We start from the raw sequence: 25,820 nt of genomic DNA on the forward strand, positions 1-25,820 counted from the left end.
CTAGCGTTTACTGCATTACGTCGCAAATCCGTTTTTTTGCCTAAAAAACGGATGCGTCAAAAAATTGAAAAACGGTGACAAACGTATGCCACGCATCCAGCATTTCGACGGATCCGTCGCAAATCCGCTAAACGTTTCCGTCGAAAATACTGGATGCGTTGCATACGTTGTATCCGTTTTACCATCCGTTGTATCCGTTTTTCCGACGGATCCGTTTTTAAAAGGGGAGGCTCCCAAAATTTGATTGGCTACTGGAAAATTTGAAAAACTATATAGTACTGTATTTACAGCCCATCTTTGTGGGTTTTAGTTTTGTGGCAGCGATGGAAGGTGTTCTTGGGAGGATTGCTAGTTTGGTTACCGACGTTATCTTTGAGACAAATCGCCTGGATATCATAGTGCGGGAGAAGGAGGCGGCAGCGGAAAGGCGTAGGATGCTTCTGCAGCAACGGAGACGAAGACGAATGTGGATTCATCCGATTAATCAACTACGGATGACCCGGGGTGTCCAGTCCACTCTGTACCTGGAGTTGCGGCACAATCCACACAAATTCCACAACTACGTGCGGATGAGGATTGAACATTTTGATTTTTTGCTTGCAAAACTGGAGGATGTCATCCGAAGACAGGATACAAGGATGAGGCTTGCCATCACACCGGCGGAGCGGCTGATGGTGACCCTGCGGTAAGCCTCTTTTTTTTATTTCATTGCTGATATTGAATGTTATATTACATGCTGCAGAAAATACTGCGCTGGCATATTGCGCACTATTTTCTGCAGCATGTAGTTTTGGTTTTCTTGGCGGACATTCAACTACTTTATTTAAATGTCATTGCTGATATTGAATGTTAACAGACTGCAGAAAATACTGTGCTGAAATATTGCGTTGCATTTTCTGCAGTTTTTTTTTTTTTTGGTTTTTTTGGGTTTGATGACATGCAACTGCTTTTTTCCTGTCATTGGTCATTTTGAATGTTATATTACATGCTGCAGACAATACTGCGCTGACATATTGCGCACTATTTTCTGCAGCATGTAGTTTGTGTTTTCTTGGCGGACATTCAACTGCTTTATTTAAATGTCATTGCTCATATTGAATGTTAGATAACAGACTGCAGAAAATACTGCGCTGAAATATTGCGTTGCATTTTCTGCAGTTTTTTTTTTTTTGGGTTTTTTGGGTTTGATGACACAACTGCTTTTTTCCTGTCATTGGTCATTTTGAATGTTATATTACATGCTGCAGACAATACTGCGCTGACATATTGCGCACTATTTTCTGCAGCATGTAATTTGGGTTTTCTTGGCGGACATTCCACTGTTTTTTTACACCGGATTCATGCTGGTTTTATTGGGTCTCCTGTCATTTTAAAAAAAATTAACAGTGCCATATTATAAAAAATTGCACAGACAAACAATTTTTAACATTTTTTTTATTTTTTTTTTTATAAAGTTTCCTAGCTACGGGTGAATCTATGACTTCGCTCCATTATCAGTTCAGGCTGGGCATTTCAACTATCTCTGGAATAGTGAAGGACACATGTCGGGCTGTTTGGACCACTTTGCAACCAGAGTATATCCCCCAACCATCCACGGAAATCTGGTTGCGAAGTGCTGAAGAGTTTCAGCAAATTTGCAATTTCCCTAATTGTGTGGGTGCAGTTGACGGGAAACACATAAGGATTGCGAAACCGGCAGGAACAGGATCGGAGTATTATAATTATAAGAAGTATTTCTCCATCGTCCTTATGGCTATTGCAGACGCCAACTGCAGGTTCCTTGCCGTGGACATTGGAGCGTATGGACGGTCCAATGATTCGCAAGTGTTTAAAAACTCTCCGATGGGTCGTTGCCTTTATGGAGAGAGCTACGATTTCCCGCCAGCCAGACCACTGCCAGGAACAAATGACCCAGCCCTGGAATATGTCTTTGTAGGTGATGAAGCCTTTCAACTGTCGCTGCACCTACTGAAACCGTACAGTAGCCGGAACTTAAACCATACCAAGCGGGTCTTTAATTACCGGCTTACTAGAGCACGAAGAGTAGTGGAGTGTTCCTTTGGCATATTGACGGCGAAGTGGCGAGTTCTGCTGACGGCTATCAAGCTGAAAACAACAACTATAGACGAGGTAGTTAAAGCCTGTGTGGTGCTCCACAACTTTGTCCTGTCAAAGGAGCCCGTTTCTTTGGATGATGAAGAGTTGGAGACCACCTTGTGGGACTACCGCAGCAGCTCGGTTCGCTCTACAAGTTCAGTTACAAGGATGAGGGACCAGTTTGCCGATTATTTTGTCTCACCTGTCGGGCGGATCCCGTGGCAAGACATGATTGTGTAACCTGTTTCCCATGTGTAACCTGTTTCCCATGTGTTTTGGTTATGTAAAAAAAGTGTTTCTGCCCCCCCCCCCAAAAAAAAGGCCCAAAAGCGTGGTTTTCTTGCTAGTAAAACCATTATGTTATACCCTTTACATGTCTGGTGTTTGTTTTTATTAAACCTTTTTTTATTATATTACCTTAATAAATCCACACACACACAAAGAGTAGAATTGTAATCCGAATTTTATTTTAACTCTTTTTTTTTTTTTTTTTTTTTGTTTTGCAAAAAAAATATATATATATTTTCCAACATTTTTATAGAAAAATTAGAACATTTTTTAGAATCTTATTTACACACTTTACAAATTTTCAAAGTGTTGGGTGGAGATATGAGAGGAGGATGTGCCGGAAGGTTGGACCACGTCGATAGGTGGGGAAACCCTACTTGTTTGGGGTGCAGTGGAAGTGGGGGTTAAACCAAGAGGCTGACCAGAGGGGGGTGGTGTTGGGGTAGGTGGAAGAGAAAAGTTCAGTAAGGAAAACATTGGGGAAGTAATTTGGTCTAGGGGCCGGGATTGTTGTGGGGACTGGGTCGGGTATTGTGACTGGGTAGGGTAGTGGGAGTGGCGTGGGGTTTGGTAATGGTGCTGGTGTGGGGATTGGAGCTGGGTTTGGTAATGCTGCTGGTGTGGGTATTGGGGCTGGGTTTGGTAATGGGGGGTATGGTGTGGAAATGGGGCCTGGTGTGGAATTGGAGTGGAGGTGTGGTGAGGTGTGTGGGTCGATTCATTAATGGCCTGCAGTGCAGCATTATGGCAGGTATTCATTACCCGCATCTGTTGCTCAAAAGAAAGCTTCTCCATGCTCATGAGCATGGATTGGAAAAAAAGGTTGGCCGGATCGGGACTTACAGCTGAATGCAGCCTATCCAAGCGACTGCTGGTTTCCTGGCTTGTTTCACTGATGCGTGATTGCACCATGTTGAAACCAGCAGTCACTTGCTCTCCCAAAATTTTGAAAGAGCCTTGGAAGGATGCATTCAGGTGTAAGAACTCAGGAGCATAGCTCCTTTCCTGACCCCTCTGGCGCTGCCGCCACGAACCTAATGGTGGTGTCGAGGTGGCAGGATCAGAGGGGTGGGGTAAAGGGAACGCTAACTGTTCAGCATCAGATGCGAGCAATGAAGCCTGCAATAATGCTCCACTGCTTGGGGCGGATGAAGTGGAGGGGACAGAGGGGTCAGAGGAGAGGACAGAGGGGTCAGAGGAGGGGACAGAGGTGTGGGGCCTACCGACGTGGCCCTCAGTGGCGGACTCAGGAGGGATCGCTTCAGAGGGCGCAGAGGAAGATGCAGGCGCCCGGTGGCTGGAGAAGGTGCTGTGAAAGAAAAAACAAAAGAAATTAATACATTGGAATGAAAAAGCCCTGACTGAAAGCAAACTAAGTAGACAGGTTAACATGGTTATAATTGGGCTGTAGAATACTTACACTCTGCTTAGCATGGTTCGCCTCAGGAAGGAGAGGGCCTGGCCATATTTATATCTGCTCCTCTTCCTTCCTGCAGAGCCACTCGGGGCCTTCATCTCATCATTGAATTCCCTCTTAAAGCGATCCCTCAGTGACCGCCACCGCTTCCTAACCTTTCCAACTGTGAAGACAAGAATCAAAAGAAAATACAAAAAATTGGTAAATGCAATACATTACAGTCAGCTCAAAACATCACTGGAAAGTGAATACTTACCTAGTTTGCTCTGCTGCTGAGGATGAAGGCTCTCCCGCCTTGGAAACAGGTTGCGACACACTTCGTCCCAGAGCCGACGGGTGACACCGGTATCAGCATGCCTGCGGTCAGCCATGTTCCACAGCGGCTCCCGCTCGCGAACCTCCTCGATGAGACAATCGATGTCAATGTCATCATCATCATCCTCCTCTTCTGCGGGAGCACGCTGTGAAGCCTGTGTCAAAAAAAAAAAAAAAAAGGAAAACAAACAAATTAGTACACTGAAATACTAAAGTACCAATAGAATCCCCCTCCCCCCCAAAAAAAAAACTCACTGATGGCCGACCGTGGCGACGAGTCCGCCGACTCTGGGACTGTCTGGGAGAGCCTTCAGCGGCAGCAGCAGGAGCAGCAGCAGCAGCCTGAAATGAAGGAAACAAATTCTCAGTTAAGGTAGGCAGGTGTTTAGTAATCTGTTTTGTGTATGGTGCAGTGTGATGTGCGAAGCAACTGTTTCACCACTACTTACACTTGGTTCCTCCTCCACTTGCATCTCTCCACCCGTCTCGCCCCCTTCTGACAGCTCCTCATCTGATTCAGCTTCCTGTTGAAACATAATGTATGCATGTAGTTATCCATAAAAATTTAATTTAAAGAAATTTAAAAAAAAAAAAAAATTTTGTGTTAACTTACCGATACACGCTGTTGCTGTGGAGGAGGGCTGTCAGAAGAGGACATCGTTTTGTGGTCCTGGTGGGCAGTGGCTGTGTCCTGGTGGGCAGCGGCTGTGTCCTGGTGGGCAGCGGCTGTGTCCTGGTGGTTCTGTAAGTTAAAGACACACTTGCAATCTGCTCGACACATTGAAGTAGCAGATTGGGGTCTTCAAAACTTACTTCTAGCTCTTTAGCTGTGGTCCTGGTGGGCAGCGGCTGTGTCCTGGTGGGCAGTGGCTGTGTCCTGGTGGGCAGCGGCTGTGTCCTGGTGGGCAGCGGCTGTGTCCTGGTGGTTCTGTAAGTTAAAGACACACTTGCAATCTGCTCGACACATTGAAGTAGCAGATTGGGGTCTTCAAAACTTACTTCTAGCTCTTTAGCTGTGGTCCTGGTGGGCAGCGGCTGTGTCCTGGTGGGCAGTGGCTGTGTCCTGGTGGGCAGCGGCTGTGTCCTGGTGGGCAGCGGCTGTGTCCTGGTGGTTCTGTAAGTTAAAGACACACTTGCAATCTGCTCGACACATTGAAGTAGCAGATTGGGGTCTTCAAAACTTACTTCTAGCTCTTTAGCTGTGGTCCTGGTGGGCAGCGGCTGTGTCCTGGTGGGCAGTGGCTGTGTCCTGGTGGGCAGCGGCTGTGTCCTGGTGGGCAGCGGCTGTGTCCTGGTGGTTCTGTAAGTTAAAGACACACTTGCAATCTGCTCGACACATTGAAGTAGCAGATTGGGGTCTTCAAAACTTACTTCTAGCTCTTTAGCTGTGGTCCTGGTGGGCAGCGGCTGTGTCCTGGTGGGCAGCGGCTGCGGTCCTGGTTTATCTGTTATATGTATAATGGATCTATAGTTAGACCACCCCCTGAACTAGGTAATGTTCAATGATAAACACCCTACTAAAATGATGTCAGAAATGTTCATACAGGTGAACACCAAAACCCCCCCAAAAAGTTGCACGTTATACCATTCATTTCCATGTCCCAAAAAACAAAATTTTTTAATGTTAACACCATGAAAAAATATATTTGACACATTTTATTTAAAATAAATAACCTCTCCCCCCCCCAAAAAAAAAAAAAAATACTTTACAGGTTAACCTTTATTAAAAAAAATGAGCCCTCAACCAACCCTGTATTGCATGTGTAACCATTGGTACATACACCAGTTTTAAATTTACCTTTATGAAATAATACTACGGACATTTTTTTAATAAACATTTTATTATAATTTTTTTTTTGCACTTTTTTTTTAAAAAATCACAAGGAGCTGACATGCTCTTTATTTTAAATACAAGTACTTCAACTGCAAATGGTTATAACTGTAATAAAAAAAAATTCAACACTTTTATTAAATAGAAAAACCCCACATTCACACATTCAAACCACAAGCTGCACACCGCTAGACTTTTTTAAAAAACACATCAGATTTAAAAAAAAAAAAAAAAAAAAAAAAAATTTAAACCACATGCTGCACAGACCACTATACAGTCAATACATCAGAAAAAGGCAAATAACCAATTATACAGCATGGACAAATGCACATGCCATCAACAAGACGTACCCAAAAAACATGCATGGTATGTGTCCACATTCAGGATCGCATCAGAATTTGGGCAGGATTTCCCATCAGTATTTGTAAGCCAAAACCAGGAGTGTAAAAATTAGGTAAAGTATAATACGAAAACAGGCACACTTTTGCTTTTATCACCCACTCCTGGTTTTGGCGTACAAATACTGATGGAAAATCCTGACCACATCCTGATGCAATCCTGCACATGGACACATACCCTCCCACATGAACAGGCATAAAATTGGCAAAGGCATAATATGGTGCAGGCACATGGTACAAAAGCACACAGCCGTCCAAAAATGCACACATACACATGCACGCACATAGCTTTATGCAAATACACATATGTACAACAAAGGCAGAAAGGTGAAACCAATCAGAAGACGCATACACACACACACACACACATACAAAAGGCTGACAATCCTTTGGCTGAAGCAGCAGGTCTTCACAGTGGCTGGCATCATGGTGGATCTGGACTCTAGCATGGCACTGGCTGGTGCAGGACGATGGCAGGCCTCAGGTTCTCTTCAGGTTTTAAGCTCTTGCTGTAGTCAGTAGTACCTCATACACACAGAAATGCACAGGCACACAGATGCACACTAAAATTGCAATACTCACACTGGCTATGGTGGCTGGAGCCTTGTAGCAGGATGTCTGGAGTCTTGTGGCAGGATGGCTGGAGTCTTGTGGCAGGATGGCTGGAGTCTTGTGGCAGGATGGCTGGAGTCTTGTGGCAGGCTGGCTGCAGTCTTGTGACAGGCTGGCTGGGGTCTTGTGCTTGGCTGGGGTCTTGTGGCAGGCTGGCTCTTGCTGGCAGGCTTCTTTGCTTCTCTGTGTCTTGCTGGCATATGTGGGGTTCAAGGCCCAGGCCAGGTTTATATAGATTTGGGGGTGTCTGACCAATTGGCAACAAAATACTTCTTCTGAGCATGCTCAGTGTAAAAAAAACGTATTGCAGCGCTGCATTGCGTCGTACGACGTGTCCCGACGCATCCGTCGCTCATAGGCTTCCATTGCAGCCAACGACGTATGCCGCAGGATGCGTCGCGACACGTTTTTTAGGCGGAGACAAAAAACGTTACAATCTACGTTTTTTTGAGACGACGTGTCGCCAAATTTCGACGCATCCGTCGTAAAACGTACACGACGTATGCCAATCCGTCGCCATACGTCGCCAATACAAGTCTATGGGAAAAAAACGCATCCAGCAAAAAGTTTTGCTGGATGCGTTTTTTCTGAAAAAAGACGTTTTGAAACGTAATGCAGTTAACGCTAGTGTGAAAGTAGCCTAAAACAGGCATAACTATTTAAGGGGAAATTAGTAGAGTATAGACTTAGGCAACATTACTGACCGGAGGCTGAGCTCGTGTACTTTATTTAACACTTATTAGCTTAGAAAATATTGATATGAAAATTTTTTCCAGCATTAGGAAAACTTATTATAGCAAAGAGTAAGTCATTTACTGCCTGTGTGAATCCGAGAGCCTTTATAGCACGCATTTATCACAGTTATTGTACCGTACTGAAAGCTAAAATATAATTAACACGGAAGAAAATACGGTATTCTGACTTAGGCTGGAATTTTTGTAGAAGTTTTGCTGCGGTTTTTTTAGCTAAGTGCAAGAATGGATAAGGATGTATTCATGTTGAGGTCAATGTATAATTAAAAGTTCATCTAAATTGCATCGAAAGAAAAATATGGTTTTAAAGCAGCTTTTCAGGCTTTTTCGGGTCTTACAAATGAAACCTCTAATATAATAATCGCCAGTTGGAACATCCGGCCTCTGTCCCCGACTCCAATTAGGCACCACGGCAGTGTCACTTGCGCAGGCGCAGTTAGTGGCCTGCGCAAGTGACATACTTGTCTCTGCTATTCCCAGGCAGGCGCAGTAACAACCGCATGGTTACTACGCATGCGTGGGAATAGCGGTGACGTGTGTCACTTACGCAGGAGCAAGTGACATTCACGTCACCATTATTCACGCACCTGAGCAGTAACAGCGTTAATTTCACCGCACTCCCGATGTGATAGCATCGGACCTATTTCTAGTGTTAAATAAGCAAGTACCTTAAAAAGCACACAAAAAGATAGGTTAATGAAGTTTCAACCACATCTCAACTACCACATGCAAGTACACCCTAAGGCTCCATTTTTCATGGGCGTTGCAAATTTTATCTTAAATGATGCACAGGCACAATTCGTACATGTTTGTTTTGTCTTGAACATCAACAGTAGATAAAAAAAACCAAAAAGAAAAACATATCCAAGTGTGGTCTGCTGAATCCATGCACTGTCCAATCATCACATTTTTAGCAGAAGCCTGAAAGTTTTGAGGCAAAATTAACTGATGTTTGGAACTGTTCATAATTCTCTCAATCTTGACTAAATACCCAGTTTCAGCTGAAAAAAACATTCCCAAAAGCATAAAGCTTCCTCCACAATGCTTCACTGTGGGGTTTGTTTTGTTTTGTGATGTACAGTGTTAAACCTTGGACTCTTTAGACCATAAAACATTTTCCCACATGGTTTTGTCAGAATTGATGTAGGCTTTAGCAAAACATACAATTGTCGGGCTTGGCTGTTTTTCTTTGTAAGAAAAAGCTTCCATCTTGCCACCCTACCCCACAGGCCAGACATATGAAGAATATGGGAGATTGCTGTCACATTTAATATTCCTGCAGCTCCTTTAATGTTGCTGTAGACCTCTTGGCAGCCTTCCGGACCAATTTTCTTTTCGACTTTTCTTCAATTTTTGAAGGACGTCCAGTTCTAGGTAATGTCACTCTTCTGCCAAATTTAAGTCAGTTCTTGATAACCATCTTCAAAATGATCCATGGTATATTTAGTGCATTGGATTTTTTATTTTATACCCTTCTCCTGACTGATCACTTTCACCAATGCCATCCCTTTGCTGTGTTGTTAGCTGGTTAAAGACCATGGCTTTTAAAGTAAAGGCAACTACAAAAATATTAGGAAAATCCTCCAAGAGCAGAGACTTTATATGGGGATAATCAGAATCCCTGTAAATGATGGCAACAGTGCACCGACTACTATTTAACATGACTATAAATGTGATTTGCTTATTCTGAACACAACCACATCCCCAATTATAACAGTGTGTTCAGACGTATGCAAAAACATTATTTTAGTTTTCATCTTTTTATTTTCTTCAACAAAATGATTTCAGTTTATTTCTCTATGGATATGTACAGATTACGGGAAAAAGGTCTGAAGTTATTGTTCTTGATGTGATTTTTTGTACATGTCAAAAACTTGGTATTTTAACGGGGGGTGTAAAAACTTTTTTCTATCAATTGTAAAAGGTTTACCTGCAGTCCTTTGTAAGACAACAGCTAATACATTGTGATAGTAGAGTAAGCTGCACTAAATAGCAAACTCAGCCTGGCTGCATAAGTTTAAACTGATATATAAACCTTTTCCCCATCCCCAAATCACCATCTTTCTCCATTTTAGTCTTACGGGAAAAGATTGGGAACTCTCCGCATTTCCTCTCTTGTTCTGTTTATCAGAAAATGAGCTACTGACTTCTGCTCCTCCCTAGATACCCAAACATCTAGAAAACTAAAAATATTTCATTTGTCTTCTTTGATGTCCAAGCAAAACTCCTCGCGAATGTGCAATGTCTGTGGGAGACAGCAGCAGGTTATTTGTATTCAGACTGCAATTAAAATAGTACAAAACATAGAAATGTGGGGAAAGGAAGGTACCAACATGTAGAAACATTCTATAACATTCAATCTATGCATACACCAATATATACAGAAGTACAGCCATATCTCACTTCTATATACTGCTGACATATAATGTGGCCATATAACACTGCACATCCAACCTGTGGGATCCAGCTACTCCCATCTACTGTTTGGAGAAGTCTGGCCATAATTGGTCTTCATTGAAGAATTGTAACCAAAACTCAGAAATTCGACATGAAAACAAGACCAAGTGACTCAACTATGTACAAAAATATAGAAATTGGGGTGCAGAAAAATGGCAGCAGGTGCTCTGAACTGATGAGTCAAAATGTGAAATGTTTGGCTGTAACTGAAGGCTGTTTGTTCGCGAAGTGCCGGAGAGCAGCACAATAATGAGTGTCTGCAGGAACAGTAAAGCATGGTGGAGGGTCCTGGCAATTTTAGGCTGTATTTCAAAAAAAGGAGTTGGAGATTTAGTCAGGATTAATTGTGTCCTCAATCCCGATAAATACAGACAGATACTTATTCATCATGGAACACCATCAGGGAGGCATCTGATTGGCTTAAATTTATTCTTCTTCAGGATAATGACCCCAAACATCCAGATAATGTCATTAAGAACTATCCTCAGCGTAAAGGAGAACAAGCAGTCCTGGAAATGATAATCAGGCACCACAGAGCCTTGATGTCACACCATCCAGTCTATCTGGGATTAAATGATTACACAGAAAGATTTGCACATGAAGATTTGTGGTCAGTTCTCCAAGATATTTGAAACAATCTTCCGGGGAATGAGTGTGATAAGTAATTGTTTAAGAAATGGGGTTGACATTTGCAAATGGATAATCCTCCTAACAAAAGCATTTGTGGAAACTCGATCATTTACTGAACTTTGACCCAATTTTGCTGATTTTGGAGGAAAATGCTCTGGAATCCAAACACGAATGCCAGTGTGCAACATTAGTGCCGAATTTGAGATTGGCAAACGTTTTTTCCGAACACGTTAGCTCATCTCTACTCCTAGCTACTTGCAATACAACAGAAATGGTCACTGTGGTAATAGTAAGGCACCATGGGGCCAGTATAGTTTCACCCAGGTTCCACATTTTGATGCAGACTTATATTATTCTTGCCAACTCTCCCGGATTTACTGGCCGACCTCCCCGACTCCCATAATAATTGTCACATTTTCTTGATGCCAAAACCTATTAGTGATTGGGGCACAATTATTGGTAAAAATTTCAGGTGTCATGGCAAGTCCAGTGCACAGAGAGGTCTTGTTGATGTCCATCAGTATGATGAACAGCATCATGTAGGTCATAAGCCTCAGTGCCTGTCCCATCTCTTTCAGGCTGTTCTCTCCTGTGTATGGAGACGTGGAGATCTCTTTGAAATTGGTCCCCAGCCATTATTTCGCTAACAATTTGCCATGTCCTATATTGCTTTATGGTTATAATTTACGGCACTATAACCTGAGAGAATGGTAATGTGTCTACTTATTTCAGTACCTTTTGATGCTGAGATGGGGGTATTATTTGGGCACTGTATAGTAGCATTCTTTTTACCTGTATAGTATCTGTTCAATTTATGGCTGTTGACAAGTTACATTAGTGAAAACTGAGGCTGTGGTCACTCTCACTGTCGGACGAAAATTGCAATGAACCTGAACAGCTATGATGGTTGATATACTGGCCACAAGGTTTTGTGACTGAAATTGCAAAATTAAGTGATTCTAGAACAAAAAGTTCTAGGACTTTTTGGTGATCACAGCCGCAGTATTTTCGTCTCTCAGAACATCTGCTGCGTATACACACAGACTAAGGCTATGGTCACATGTTCAGTATTTTTCATCAGTATCTGTAAGCCAAAACCAGGAGTGGGTGATAAATTATGTATAATGCTTAAGGTAAGACTTAAAAATACTCAGTTACCCATTTCCCGGAATTACAAGATTAGGTGGATTAAAGTGGTTTCCCACAGCTAAAAGTCACAGCAGTCAGACACTAAAGCCACGTTAACACGTTCAGTATTTAGTGAGTATTTTTCATCAGTATTGTGGAAACACAGCATTGTATTTCAATTAACCATATATATATAAATATATTTTTAGCAAATCAAAAAGAATAGGCTGTTATCTGTATGTTGGCTTTTGAATTTAAGCATTTTTTTCTGGCTGGTAAAGAAAACAGATCTGCTCCATTGACCATCACTGAACCATGGATATGTTTGGAGAAAGCCAGGATAGGGACCTGCTGGTCACCTGGCTCCATGGAGATGTTCAGATAAGCCAGGTTGTGACCCTCGGATCAACTGGCCTTGTACCTCAATGGACTGTCATCTTCCTAAGCTTGCTGTTACCTCTTTTCTGTGTGTACCACAAGTGAGGTAGCTGACCCTGGGAGCCATGAAGTAACAGCTGCCATCCCGGCGACTCAGTGGAAGGGTGAAACTCTAATGTGTACCATCTTGGGGTATTTTGCTGGGACTGTTCTACGTGTTATCTGCCTGTTTTGTGGTTCAATAAAGCATTGCCACACTGTTTTACCCTCACCCTGTGTTGTCCGAGTAGCGTTATGCCCATGTTAAAAGGAGAGTGGGAGTTCTGCGGGACTATCCCTGGTCCATGCAGTTTTGGATAGCAGACCTGGGTGCCCGCTGACCCCTGAGTCTCCACATTATAGTGGCAGCAGTGGGATAGTACTCAGTCCGGCAGAACGGGGGGATCTGCAGGGGACTGGCGTTCTCACACAACATCCAGGGCTCCACAACCAAGGAGGCATACAGACAGACCTAGCAGACCATTGATGAGGCATGCACAGCAGGTTTCAGACGCTACTATGTCCAACCCCACCAACTCGGCCTTGGGAAGAAGAACAGAATGGATGTATAGCTATAACAGGAAACAGAAACTATAGGAGCTGTGCAAGATTCAACGGATTGAATGGGATTTAATCCAGGAACTACAGAATGCGGAGGATGCCATGTGTGGACCCAATGGATTCCAGTTGTTTCTCATCAATTACGTGTGGAGTTTATTTTTGCAAGGAGCACATGGGATATGCTCTGAGGAAACTGAATCATACAAAGTTTTGTGTCATAATGGTGAGACCTCTTACATTCGTGACTGTGCTTAAAGACATGTTGTGGACTGTTCCCGATAAGTGGAGGAGGATGATCACAATCCTATCACGTCTAGCTAATTAAGATGGGGGAGCAATGTGGAAACACAGAATTGTATCTTAATTAACCAGACAAGCCAAAAAGAATAGGCTGTTATCTGTATGTTGGCTTTTGAATTTAAGCATTTCTTTTCGGCTGGTCAAGAAAACAGACTTTTGTGTGTGTAAGCCTGTAATATTGACTTGTATTGTGTGCTTATCCTTGATGACTAGTCATGTTTACTGATATGCTAATTAATCATTCTCTAGGCCAGGTAGTTCGTTGATTTTTATATCAGAGGAGGAAAAACTATTCAAATAGATTAAATAATCAAGGAACGCTACTTGATCTCATCTGTATTCTTACCCTTTATGTAAATACTGAATGAAGGACACTTGTATAAGGCCATGTGCACACGTTCAGGATTGTTAGCGTTTTTTTCGCGTTTTTTCGCTATAAAAACGTGATAAAAACGCGAAAAAAAACGCTTACATAAGCCTCCTATTATTTACAGGGTATTCCGCATTTTTGGTGCAAATGTTGCGATTTTTTCCGCGAAAAAATCGCATAGCGGAAAAAAAAGCAACATGTTCATTAAAAATGCGGAATTGCAGGGATTCCGCACACCTAGGGGTCCATTGATCTGCTTACTTCCCGCACGGGGCTGTGCACACCATGCGGGAAGTAAGCAGATTATATGCGGTTGGTACCCAGGGTGGAGGAGAGGAGACTCTCCTCCACGCACTGGGCACCATATAAGTGGTCAAAAAATAAGAAATAAAATAATAAACAGTCCTATACTCACCCTCGATGTCTTGCCGCCTCCTCGCACGCTGCCGTTCGGTTTCTGTACCTGGTGTGCGCTGAAGGACCTCGCCGAATGACGTCACTGTCCTGTGATTGGTCGTGAGCGGTCATGTGACCGCTCACGTGACCGTGACGTCACGGGAGGTCCTGTGCGCACAGACCAGCTATACGGAACGGACGCCGGTGAGATGTCTGGGTGAGTATAAGCATTTTTTTATTTTTTTTATTATTTTTAAACATTCTATCTTTTACTATAGATGCTGCATAGGCAGCATCTATAGTAAAAAGTTGGTCACACTTGTCAAACGCTATGTTTGACAAGTGTGACCAACCTGTCAGTCAGTTTTCCAAGCGATGCTACAGATCGCAGGGAAAACTTTAGCATTCTGCAAGCTAATTACGCTTGCAGAATGCTAAAAAAACGCGAAAAAAACGGAAAAAAAACGCAAAAAAAAAAATGCGGATTTCTTGCAGAAAATTTCCGGTTTTCTTCAGGAATTTTCTGCAAGAAATCCGCAACGTGTGCACATACCCTAATAATAGGTTACATGCCTCAGTAAATACTGACAGAGACAGAGAGAGAGAGAAACAGCCAGAGATTCTGCCAAGACATCCAAACATCCAGGGGATCTTACAGGGCTGCTGCCAATTCATCATGGCTCCATCACGAGGGGTACGGATCTATCATTCTACAGGAAACAACCTAGGAGTTATCGGCCCCGATTGGAAGAATACAGATCTGCTCCATCGACCATTGCTGAACCATGGATGTTTGGGGAAAACTAGGATTGGGACCCGCAGTTCATCTGGCTCCATGGAGATGTTTGGAGAAGCCAGGTTATGACCCCCAGATCAACTGGCCTTGTACCTCAGTGGACTGTCATCTTACCAAGCTTGTCGTTACCTCCTCTCTGTGTTTGCCAACGACCCTGGGAGCTCTCAAGTAACAGCTGCCATTATTCCGGTTAGTCAGTAGAAGGGTGAGACTCTGTAATGTGCACCATCTTGACGTATTTTGCTGGGACTGTTCTACATGTTTTACCCTCCCCCTGTGTTGTCTGAGTAGCATTATACCCATGTTAAAAGGTGAGCGGGCGCCCGCCGACCCCTGTGTTTCTGCAAAATATTGACCAAATACTGAATGTGTGAATGTGACCTAAGTGATCCTGAGAATATAGCTCTGAATTTCGATAATAAGACACTGCATCTCTGTAACCCAGTCCTAAATTGGACCTTTGACTAGATTTTTTTTTCTTATGTATGCTGGATACCTCCTGCAATTACTGCTGCTCCGCTGATTCTGGAGCAGTTTTTTTTCTTTTGTGCCCCTCTGTTCCAAAGTTATATCCTATGAATAATAATGGAGCAATCTTTTTCATCAACCAACCACCAGCGTATACCACAGAACTTCACTGTGGGTATTACTTTTTCTCTTCTGATGCTGGCCAATCGAAACATGGCCATGCCCATGGAGAAATCCTGTAGTATATGCCTATTTGGATGAAATTTGCACCATTATTACCGAGGGGCATAATTTTGGAACGAAGGGGCACAGAAGGAAAAGAAAACTGTTCCAGAATCAGTGGGGCAGGGGCAATTGGAGGAGGTGCTAAGGTTAAAAAAATAAAAATCTAGGAAAGATCCTCTTTAGATGGAGCAGAAGGATGGATGCTCGACCTCCACTCCATTCATTGTCCACGAGACTGCTGGACATATAGGAGCGCTGTGCTTAGCTGTCTCCGGCAGCCCCACAGACAATGCAAGGAGCAAAGGTCAAGCATACATACGTCCATTTCTTTCTTCGGAACCCCATTCAAAGGGTCCATGGCCTGGTTTCAGTAGCATAGGGGCTCCCAGTAGTCAGACGCCCAGTAATCAGTAAGTTATCCCCTATCGTATGGACATGTGATATATATGGTTTATAGCATTGATCTGGAACTTGTGGGTCTATATCTTACCCCATCTGAAGTTCTCCCAGACATGCTGGGAATTGTAGTTTTGCAATTGGAAAGGAACAGGTGAAATACAATATCATCATATTATAGGAAACAGCAGGAGGATTCAGATCATTTTAAGAAACAAAATAAAATAATAACTGAGCGGAGAAACCAACATAATTAAAGTCCCTCATTAGATCGTCTCCATTCTCAATTAGTTGATTTCAATAAACATGACATCACATTCCCACTTCCAGGCAATCGTATGTTGTGTACAAATAGTTTCTGCCATAATTGCTTTAATAAATAATAATAATAATAACAGCAATCAATCATTGATTCTTTAGGACGTCGTCTTCATATTAATCTCAAGAATCATTGCAATTTGCTGTATTCACAAGAAATCTATGCAAACGTATGGAAGTAAGGATGAAAGAAAAGCCATATAAATCATACAGATTGCATTTTTAAAGGTATATAAACCAGGTGCCATATTTGTACATTCAGACGTAAAGGGGTTGTAACGGTGCATTTTGTTTCCCAGAAACAGCGCCATTCTTTTTCACAGGTTGTCTATGGTATTACAGTTTAGCCTCATTCACCTCAATAAGGTGAACTTCACTGTAATAGCTCTTGCACATGAGTGGTGCTGAAAAAAAAACAAAAAAAAAACTTTTTTGCTAATTTTGGACAAGACAACCGCTATTGCTCTAGATTTCCCGAACCGCATTCTATTCAAATAAATTCAAAAAGGTACCCGCAAGACTAAGATATATACTGTCCAGCGTATGTCTAGGACTAGGGATGAGCGAACGTGTTCGGTGGCACTCGGATATCACTCGAGTATCATGGCGCTCGATTGTACTCGTTACTAGGCGAGTATTGGGCGGTGATCTATGTAAAACTCAAATCCCCCATAATTTTGGCGCTTGTTATGCAGCCAATAATCATGTGGGGAATGCCTGCGCCTCACTGTAATGCCATAGCCATTTTGGTTGTGGCATCACTGTGATTGGGTGACCATGTGACATCATCAGGGCTTATAAAAGAACAGGTGCCACCTGGCTCGCCACGCCGCACAGCTCTGTGAGACTTCGTCTTGAAGGGAGATTGTGCTTGCCAAGGTCTGTGTGTGCACAGTATAATGAATCAGAGGCCTGTAGTGTTGATACTGGCACTGAAGTTGAGCCATCGTACTAACAGCCCTTCTAAGGGCTAATCGTTTGCTTAGATATTTGCATGAGGAGCAGGGAGAGTGACAGAATCCAGTCAGTAGACAGGAATTAGGTCTGTGCAGTCCCTTGCAGAATATATAGCTGCAGCTTTTTTTGTGAAAAAATTAATATATAGTGTGTCCGTAAAGTCATAGTGCACTTTTGACCGTCACAGGATCTACCGTATTTTTCGGACTACAAAACGCACATTTTCCCCCCAAAAAAAGGGGGGGAAATAGGGGGTGCGTCTAATAGTCGTAATGCAGGCTTACCCACAGTGGTGTGGTGGCGGCAGCAGAGGTGCGGCGGCAGAGGTGCGGGGATGAGGAGGCGCAGTGAGCGGTATGGCGTGAGCGGGGTCCCTTTCACAGGTGAGGTGATGCAGCAGCCCGGTAAGCAGCAGAGCCGGGTGAATCATGTTGTTATCGGTGGTGGCGGCCATCTTACTGAGGCCGCGCGTGCGCAGATGGAGTGCTCTGCTTCCCGGGGCTTCAGGAAAATGGCCGCGGGAGGCCGCACGTGCGCAGAGGGAGATCGTCGTGGCCATTTTCCTGAAGCCAAGATCTAAATCTGCGAACTCGGCTTCAGGAAACTGGCCACCGCGATCTCCATCTGTGCATGTGCGACCTCAGGAAGATGGCCGCCACCACCGATAACATGATTCACCCGGCTCTGCTGCTTACCGGGCTGCTGCATCACCTCACCTATGAAAGGGACCCCGCTCACGCCATACCGTTCACTGCGCCACCTCCATCCCCGCACCTCTGCCGCCGCCGCACCTCTGCCGGTTAGCCTATATTAACCCGGCTCCGCTGTCGCCACACCACTGCTGCAAACCTGCCATGGACACTAGGCCGTGGCATTGCCCACCTAAGCAGGAAGGGACCCTGCTCAGGTGCACGCCGTACCGCAACACCCCACCTCTACCGACACCATGCCTCCTGTGACCCTGCTCTGCCACCGCCAGCCCTCAGGTAAGATACTGTAAATTCAGACAATAAGACGGACCCCCATCTTATAAAAATATATTTTTTTCTACAATTTTCACCCCAAATTTGGGGGCGTCTTATGGTCCGGTGCGTCTTATAGTCCGAAAAATACGGTATTTATAGTTTACATTTTGGCACAGTTTCTGTGGCCCGATCATATCAGGCCTGTTCATGAGGAGATATAACAAGAAGCAATCAAACAACACAAACTCATTTAAGCTGTTCCTGAGCCCCAGTCAGATTAACCCCTGATAAACTGAACTCTGATTAATACACTGCCAGGTCTGTAACATCATGCATCCACAAGCTTATGCCAGCTGTGTGGTTTTCCATGCCAGTCGAGATGTGGACGGTACAGAGAAAAGTTCAGTGTTCTGTGGCTCGCTAAATTTGAATCTGTGACCAAAGTGCAACGTGAATATCGGAGCGTTTTTAACGAAGCGCCACCACATAGGAATAACATTACTCGGTGGGATAAGGAAACCGGCAGTTTGGTGGAGAAACCCCATTCTGGTAGGCCATCAGTCAGTAACGAGTCTGTAGAGGCTATACGTGATAGCTACCTAAGGAGCCCTAAAAAATCTGTGCGTGCGTGTGCTCGAGAATTATACCTAAGCAAGACTACAGTTCATAAGGTGTTAAAGAAACATCTCTGTTTTACGGGGTACAAATTGCGGCTGTTGCACACTATCAAACCGGCACGTTTGCTACAGATATGCTTCTTGAGATCGACAATGATGCAAGATTTTTGCAGAAGATTGTGTTTAGCGATGAGGCGACCTTCTACAAGTGTGGACATGTTCATCGCCATAACGTCCGAATATGGGCTGCTGAACATCTTCATGCCTACGTTGAGTATGAACATAACACCCCTAAAGTGAACGTGTGGTGTGGCCTGATGCATGATAAGGTGATAGGCCCATTTTTTTTCGCGGAGCGGTCTGTGACGGCAAACACGTATCTTGACAGGTTGGAATTGTATGCAGTGCCACAATTTCCAGAAGGTGTCATCTTTCAACAGGACGGCGCTCCTCTACACTGCGCCAACATTGATTGTGAGTTTCTGGATAGAACAATCCCCCGGCAGTGGATAGGCAGGGGTTCTATCAAGCCATGGCCACCACGATCCCCGGATCAGACGCCCTTAGACTTTTACTTTTGGGATTATGTGAGGCAACATGTGTACATTGAAAGTATCAACGACATTAATCACTTAAAACAGAGAATCACAGACATTATTCACTCTGTCACCAGACGTCCTTACCCGTGTGTGGCAAGAACTTATCGTTTGGATGTGTATAGGGCAACAAATGGAGCCCACATCGAACTGCACTGAATAGGTATGAAACTGGGAGGGTTCTTCTTTTATTTGGAGCAGATTTCACATTTTTATAGTTTTTTGTTGCTTTCCAGTGACTGGTCAAAAGTGTACCATGATTTTACAGACACATTGTATTGTGTGATCCATTGAGTATTACATAGGGTTGAGCGAAACGGGTCGGCCATTTTCAGAAGTCGCCGACTTTTGGCAAAGTCGGGTTTCATGAAACCCGACCCGACCCCTGTGTGGGGTCGGCCATGAGGTCAGCGATCTTCTGAATCTGGTATCGGAATTCCGATACCGAGTTCCGATATGTTTGCGATATTGGGAATCGGTATCGGAATCCATATTTAAGTGTAAAATAAAGAATCAAAATAAAAAATATTGATATACTCACCCTCGGACGCGCCCTGGTACTAACTGGCAGCCTTCATTCCTAAGAATGAGCGCATGAATGACCTGCGGTGACGTCGCGGCTTGTGATTGGTCGCGTGAGCGGTCACATGGGCGGTCGCGACCAATCACAAGCGCGACATCATCTAAGGTCCTTCACGTGCTCATTCTTAGGAAGGAAGGCTGCCGGAAAGAAGCAGGGCGCGTCCGAGGGTGAGTATATACATAATAGGAATATACTCACCCTCGGACGCGCCCTGCTTCTTTCCGGCAGCCTTCCTTCCTAAGAATGAGCGCGTGAATGACCTGCGGTGACGTCATGGCTTGTGATTGGTCGCGACCGCCCATGTGACCGCTCACGCGAAAAATCACAAGCCGCGACGTCACCGCAGGTCATTCACGCGCTCATTCTTAGGAAGGAAGGCTGCCAGTTATTACCAGGGCGCGTCCGAGGGTGAGTATATCAATATTTTTTATTTTGATTCTTTATTTTACACATTAATATGGATCCCAGGGCCTGAAGGAGAGTTTCCTCTCCTTCAGACCCTGGGAACCTGTTGTGAATTCTGTTTGTGGGCTCCCCCGGTGGTGTTTTATGGTATTGCCACTTATTTGCCTTCTTCTATCCTTGATCACCTGTTGACACCCATTAGGGGAGTTTCCTATTTAAGGCTGCTTGGCTGCTGGTCCAATGCCGGCCAACAATGTATCAGTAGCATTTTGTTGCATTCTCCTGCCTCAAGTTCCAGTTCAGCTAAGTTGAATTTTGTTCCTAGTTAATGTTATTTTTTGTCCAGCTATCTGCAATGTGACTCTCTGCAGCTGGAAGCTCTCGTGGACTGAAATTGCCACTCCAGTGGCATGAGTTGTCACTGGAGTTTTAAAGTAATTTCAGGATGGTGTTTTTGAGTAGTGTTTTGAAGTTGACCGTGAAGTAACTCTTTCCTGTACTTCTGCTATCTAGTAAGCGGACCTCACTGTGCTAAATCTGCTGTTCATCCTACGTATGTCTTTTCCTCTTGACTCACCGTCAATATTTGTGGGGGCCTGCTATCTCCTTTTGGGGTTCATCTCTGGAGGTAAGGCAGGCCTGTATATTCCTCTGATAGGGGTAGTTAGATCTCCGGCTGGCGCGTGGTGTCTAGGGCATCGTAGGAAACACTCCCCGGCTACTTCCAGTGTTGTGTCAGGTTCAGGTCACGGTCACTTTAGTTTCCATCACCCGAGAGCTAGTCCGTTTGTTATTTTTGATTTCCCTGCCATTGGGAAAATCATAACAGGAACCATAGTATCTGTTATGATCCTTAGTGGCTTAGGATCACAAATCTGAGCAGCTAAGTAAACGAACATAGGACGAGCTCTGGGGATGTGGTAACTGGACTGACCGCAATCCTGATCCTATCCAACACACACTAAAGGTAGCCATGGAACGTACCTAGAAAAATCCTAGACATCTCTTCACAGCCTGAGAAACTAGCTAACCCTAAAGAGAAAGCAAAGACCTCACTTGCCTCAGAGAAATAACCCCAAAGATATAGAAAGCCCCCCACAAATAATAACGGTGAGTTAAGGGGAAAATACAAACGTAGAAATGAAACAGGTTTAGCAAAATGAGGCCCGCTAACACTAGATAGAAGAAGATAGCGAGGAAGCTGTGCGGTCAGTAAAAAACCCTATACAAAAATATCCACGCAGAGAATGCAAGAACCCCCACACCAACTAACGATGTGAGGGGAGAAACTCTGCACCCCCAGAGCTACCAGCAAGTGAGGAAATCACATATTAGCAAGCTGGACAGAACTCATCATATACTAAGAAACATATTGAACACTGATGAGCAAAAAATGAACAAAGAGAAACTTAGCTTCTCTTGGAGAGACTGATAACGAATGCAGTCAGGAGAGATCAGATCAGCACTGAATACATCGACAGCAGGCAACAAATGAAGGTCCAGGTGAGTTAAATAGGAAACCTAACTAGCAGGTGACAAGGCAGCTGAACCCAGCCACAGACCCGCAGAATGACAAAAGAGCCACCAGAGGGAGCCCAAAGATACAACTCACACAGTACCACTTGTGACCACAAGAAGGAGCCCGAGAACAGAGTTCACAACAGTACCCCCCCCTTGAGGAGGGGTCACCGAACCCTCATCAGAGCCCCCAGGGCGGTCAGGACGAGCCACATGGAAGACACGAACCAAATCGGCCGCATGGACATCAGAGGCGACAACCCAGGAATTATCCTCCTGACCATAGCCCTTCCACTTAACCAAGTACTGAAGCCTCCATCTTGAAATACGAGAGTCCAAGATCTTCTCCACCACATACTCCAATTCTCCGTCAACCAACACCGGAGCAGGAGGATCCACAGAAGGAACCACAGGCACCACATACCTCCGCAACAATGACCGATGGAACACATTATGAATGACAAACGATGCTGGGAGGTCCAAACGAAATGACACAGGGTTGAGGATTTCCAAAATCTTATAAGGACCGATGAAACAAGGCTTGAACTTAGGAGAGGAGACCTTCATAGGAACATAACGAGAAGACAACCATACCAAATCCCCAACACAGAGTCGGGGACCCACACAGCGACGGCGGTTGGCAAAGCGCTGAGCCTTCTCTTGTGACAACTTCAAATTGTCAACCACATGGTTCCAAATCTGCTGCAACCTATCCACCACAGAATCCACCCCAGGACAGTCAGAAAGCTCCACCTGACCCGAGGAAAAACGAGGATGAAAACCAGAATTACAAAAAAAAGGCGAAACCAAAGTAGCAGAACTAGCCCGATTATTAAGGTTAAACTCGGCCAATGGCAAAAAAGTCACCCAGTCATCCTGATCAGCAGAAACAAAACATCTTAAATAAGTTTCCAAGGTCTGATGTTGAGGGGAGATAGAGAGAAAAAAAAATCTATAAATCTTCAGCACAGCGAGTGTGAACGAGCTGAGTGTGACCTGAGCGTAAGTGTGACCTGAGCGTAAGTGTGAACGGCGGTAAGTGTGTGACTTGTGATTCAGTGACTTTGGAATCAGGGAGTTTCCAAGGGAGGAATTGCTTCTGTTTTTTTTTTTTTTTTTTTTTTTTAAATTAATACTTTGTATTTATTTTTAATTAACGTTTCTGTGTGGTGCAATCCCCATTAGGAAATGTGCTCCACAATTGTTAATGCCATCCAGTGCACATCTTGCCACATGTATGCAGTCCTTGACCAGCTGGTCGAGGGTGCATACTGCTGTGCGAGATGTGAGCACATTGTGCATTTGGAAACCCAGATACTGGATCTAAATGTGCAGCTGGCAACACTGAGATCCATAGACAATATGGAGAGGAGTCTTCTGCTCACAGAGCAGACGCTCAATGGGATAGATGAGGAGGGGGATGGTAGGATGGAGCTGCAGGACAGTGTGGCAGTTAGCTGGGTGACAGATAGAAGGCGGGGTAGAGGGAAGAGTGCCAGGGAGGCTAGTCCTGACCTGGCACACCCCAATAAGTTTGCTAAGTTGGCAGATGAGGGGGGTGCCAATACAGGGGTAGCACTGCTGCAGCCAGGCATGTCCTCTGAAAGCCGGAGGAGTGACTGCTCCAGTAAGGAGGGAAATAGGAGAGCAGGGCAGGCCAGACAGGTGCTGGTAGTGGGGGACTCAATTATTAGGGGAACAGATAGGGCAATCTGTCACAAAGACAGGGATCGTCGAACGGTGTGCTGCCTACCTGGCGCTCGAGTCCGACACATCGCTGATCGGGTGGACAGATTACTGGGAGGGGCTGGTGAGGACCCAGCGGTCATGGTGCACATTGGCACAAATGACAAAGTTAGAGGTAGGTGGAAGGTCCTTAAAGATGATTTCAGGGAATTAGGCTGCAAGCTGAAAGCAAGGACCTCCAACGTGGTATTTTCCGAAATACTGCCTGTACCACGTGCCACGCCAGAGAGGCAACGGGAGATTAGGGAGGTTAATAAGTGGCTCAAGAATTGGTGTAGGAAGGAGGGGTTTGGGTTCCTGCAGAACTGGGCCGACTTCTCAGTTGGCTACAGGCTCTACGCTAGGGACAGGCTGCACCTCAATGGGGAAGGTGCAGCTATGCTGGGGGAGAAAATGGTTAGAAGGTTGGAGGAGTGTTTAAACTAGGGATTGGGGGGAGGGTATTCATTTTATAGGAGGGGAAGATAGTGCAGATAGAGACCTGGGCACAAATAAGGAAGTTGGGGGTGGCGGTGGCATAGTGGGTGGGGTTAGAACAGTTAATAATTTAAGAAAGAATAGAGGTACAGAGAGTAACATCAAGTGCATGTATACTAATGCCAGAAGCCTCGCCAACAAAATGGACGAATTAGAACTAATGTTGTTGGAGCATAATTATGACATGGTGGGGATATCTGAGACGTGGCTGGATGAGAGCCATGACTGGGCTGTTAACTTGCAGGGCTATAGTCTGGTCAGAAATGACCGTACAGATAAGCGAGGGGGAGGGGTGTGTCTGTATGTAAAATCGACCTTAAAACCCATCCTGCGTGATAATATAGGTGAATTTAATGAAAATGTAGAGTCACTGTGGGTGGAGATAAGGGGAGGGGGAAAAAATAATAAATTACTGATAGGGGTTTGTTATAAATCTCCAAAACTAATGGAAGCAATGGAGAATATCCTCGTAAAGCAAATAGATGAAGCTGCGACTCAAGGAGAAGTCATTATTATGGGGGACTTCAACTACCCTGAAATAGATTGGGGAACAGAAACCTGCAGTTCCAGCAAAGGTAATCGGTTTTTGACAACTATGAGAGACAATTACCTTTCACAACTGGTTCAGGACCCAACAAGAAGGGGGGCACTGCTAGACCTAATATTAACCAACAGGCCAGACCGCATAGCAAATATAAGGGTTGGGGGTCACTTGGGGAATAGTGATCACAAAATAATAAGTTTTCATGTAACCTTTAATAAGATGGGTAGTAGGGGGGTGACAAGGACACTAAACTTCAGGAGGGCAAATTTCCAACGGATGAGAGAGGATCTTGGTGCAATTAACTGGGACGATATCCTGAGACACAAAAATACACAAAGAAAATGGGAGACATTTATTAGCATCCTGGATAGGACCTGTGCACAGTATATACCGTATGGGAATAAACATACTAGAAATAGGAGGAAACCATTATGGCTAAATAGAGCTGTAAGGGGCGCAATAAGGGACAAAAAGAAAGCATTTAGAGAATTAAAGGAAGTAGGTAGTGAGGAGGCATTAAATAAATACAGAAAATTAAATAAATTCTGTAAAAAGCAAATCAAGGCAGCAAAGATTGAGACAGAGAGACTCATTGCCAGAGAGAGTAAAAATAATCCCAAAATATTTTTTAACTACATAAATAGTAAGAAACTAAAAAATGAAAGTGTTGGCCCCCTTAAAAATAGTCTGGGGGAAATGGTGGATGAGGATGAGGAAAAAGCCAATATGCTAAATGACTTCTTTTCATCAGTATTTACAAAAGAAAATCCCATGGCAGACAAAATGACTAGTGATAAAAATTCCCCATTAAATGTCACCTGCTTAACCCAGCAGGAAGTACAGCGGCGTCTAAAAATAACTAAAATTGACAAATCTCCGGGCCCGGATGGGATACACCCCCGAGTACTGCAGGAACTACGTACAGTCATTGATAGACCATTATTTTTAATCTTTAAAGACTCCATAATAACAGGGTCTGTACCACAGGACTGGCGTATAGCAAATGTGGTGCCAATATTCAAAAAAGGGGCAAAAACTGAACTCGGTAATTATAGGCCAGTAAGTTTAACCTCTACTGTGGGTAAAATCCTGGAGGGCATTCTAAGAGATGCTATACTGGAGTATCTGAAGAGGAATATCCTCATGACCCAGTATCAGCACGGGTTTACTAGGGACCGTTCATGTCAGACTAATTTGATCAGCTTCTATGAAGAGGTAAGTTCCAGACTGGACCAAGGGA

The 25,820-nt window shown here is 44.2% G+C and overlaps 2 protein-coding genes across 2 annotated transcripts in view; both read right to left on the minus strand.

Moving 5' to 3' along the window:
- TRPC6 (transient receptor potential cation channel subfamily C member 6) overlaps window positions 1-25,820 on the minus strand; it is a 251,147-nt gene that overhangs the window by 191,210 nt on the left and 34,117 nt on the right. The window lies entirely within an intron of this gene.
- LOC143817244 (uncharacterized) lies at window positions 1,321-6,252 on the minus strand. The gene is made up of 6 exons (XM_077298477.1): window positions 4,731-6,252; window positions 4,567-4,641; window positions 4,373-4,459; window positions 4,059-4,272; window positions 3,806-3,965; window positions 1,321-3,694 (listed from the first exon to the last, which is right to left on the minus strand). The coding sequence occupies exons 1-6, from the start codon at window positions 4,896-4,898 to the stop codon at window positions 2,677-2,679; spliced, it is 1,722 nt and encodes a 573-aa protein (XP_077154592.1). The 5' UTR covers window positions 4,899-6,252; the 3' UTR covers window positions 1,321-2,676.

The sequence above is a fragment of the Ranitomeya variabilis genome, chromosome 3 (genome assembly GCF_051348905.1).
Source record: "Ranitomeya variabilis isolate aRanVar5 chromosome 3, aRanVar5.hap1, whole genome shotgun sequence".
NCBI lineage: Eukaryota > Metazoa > Chordata > Amphibia > Anura > Dendrobatidae > Ranitomeya > Ranitomeya variabilis.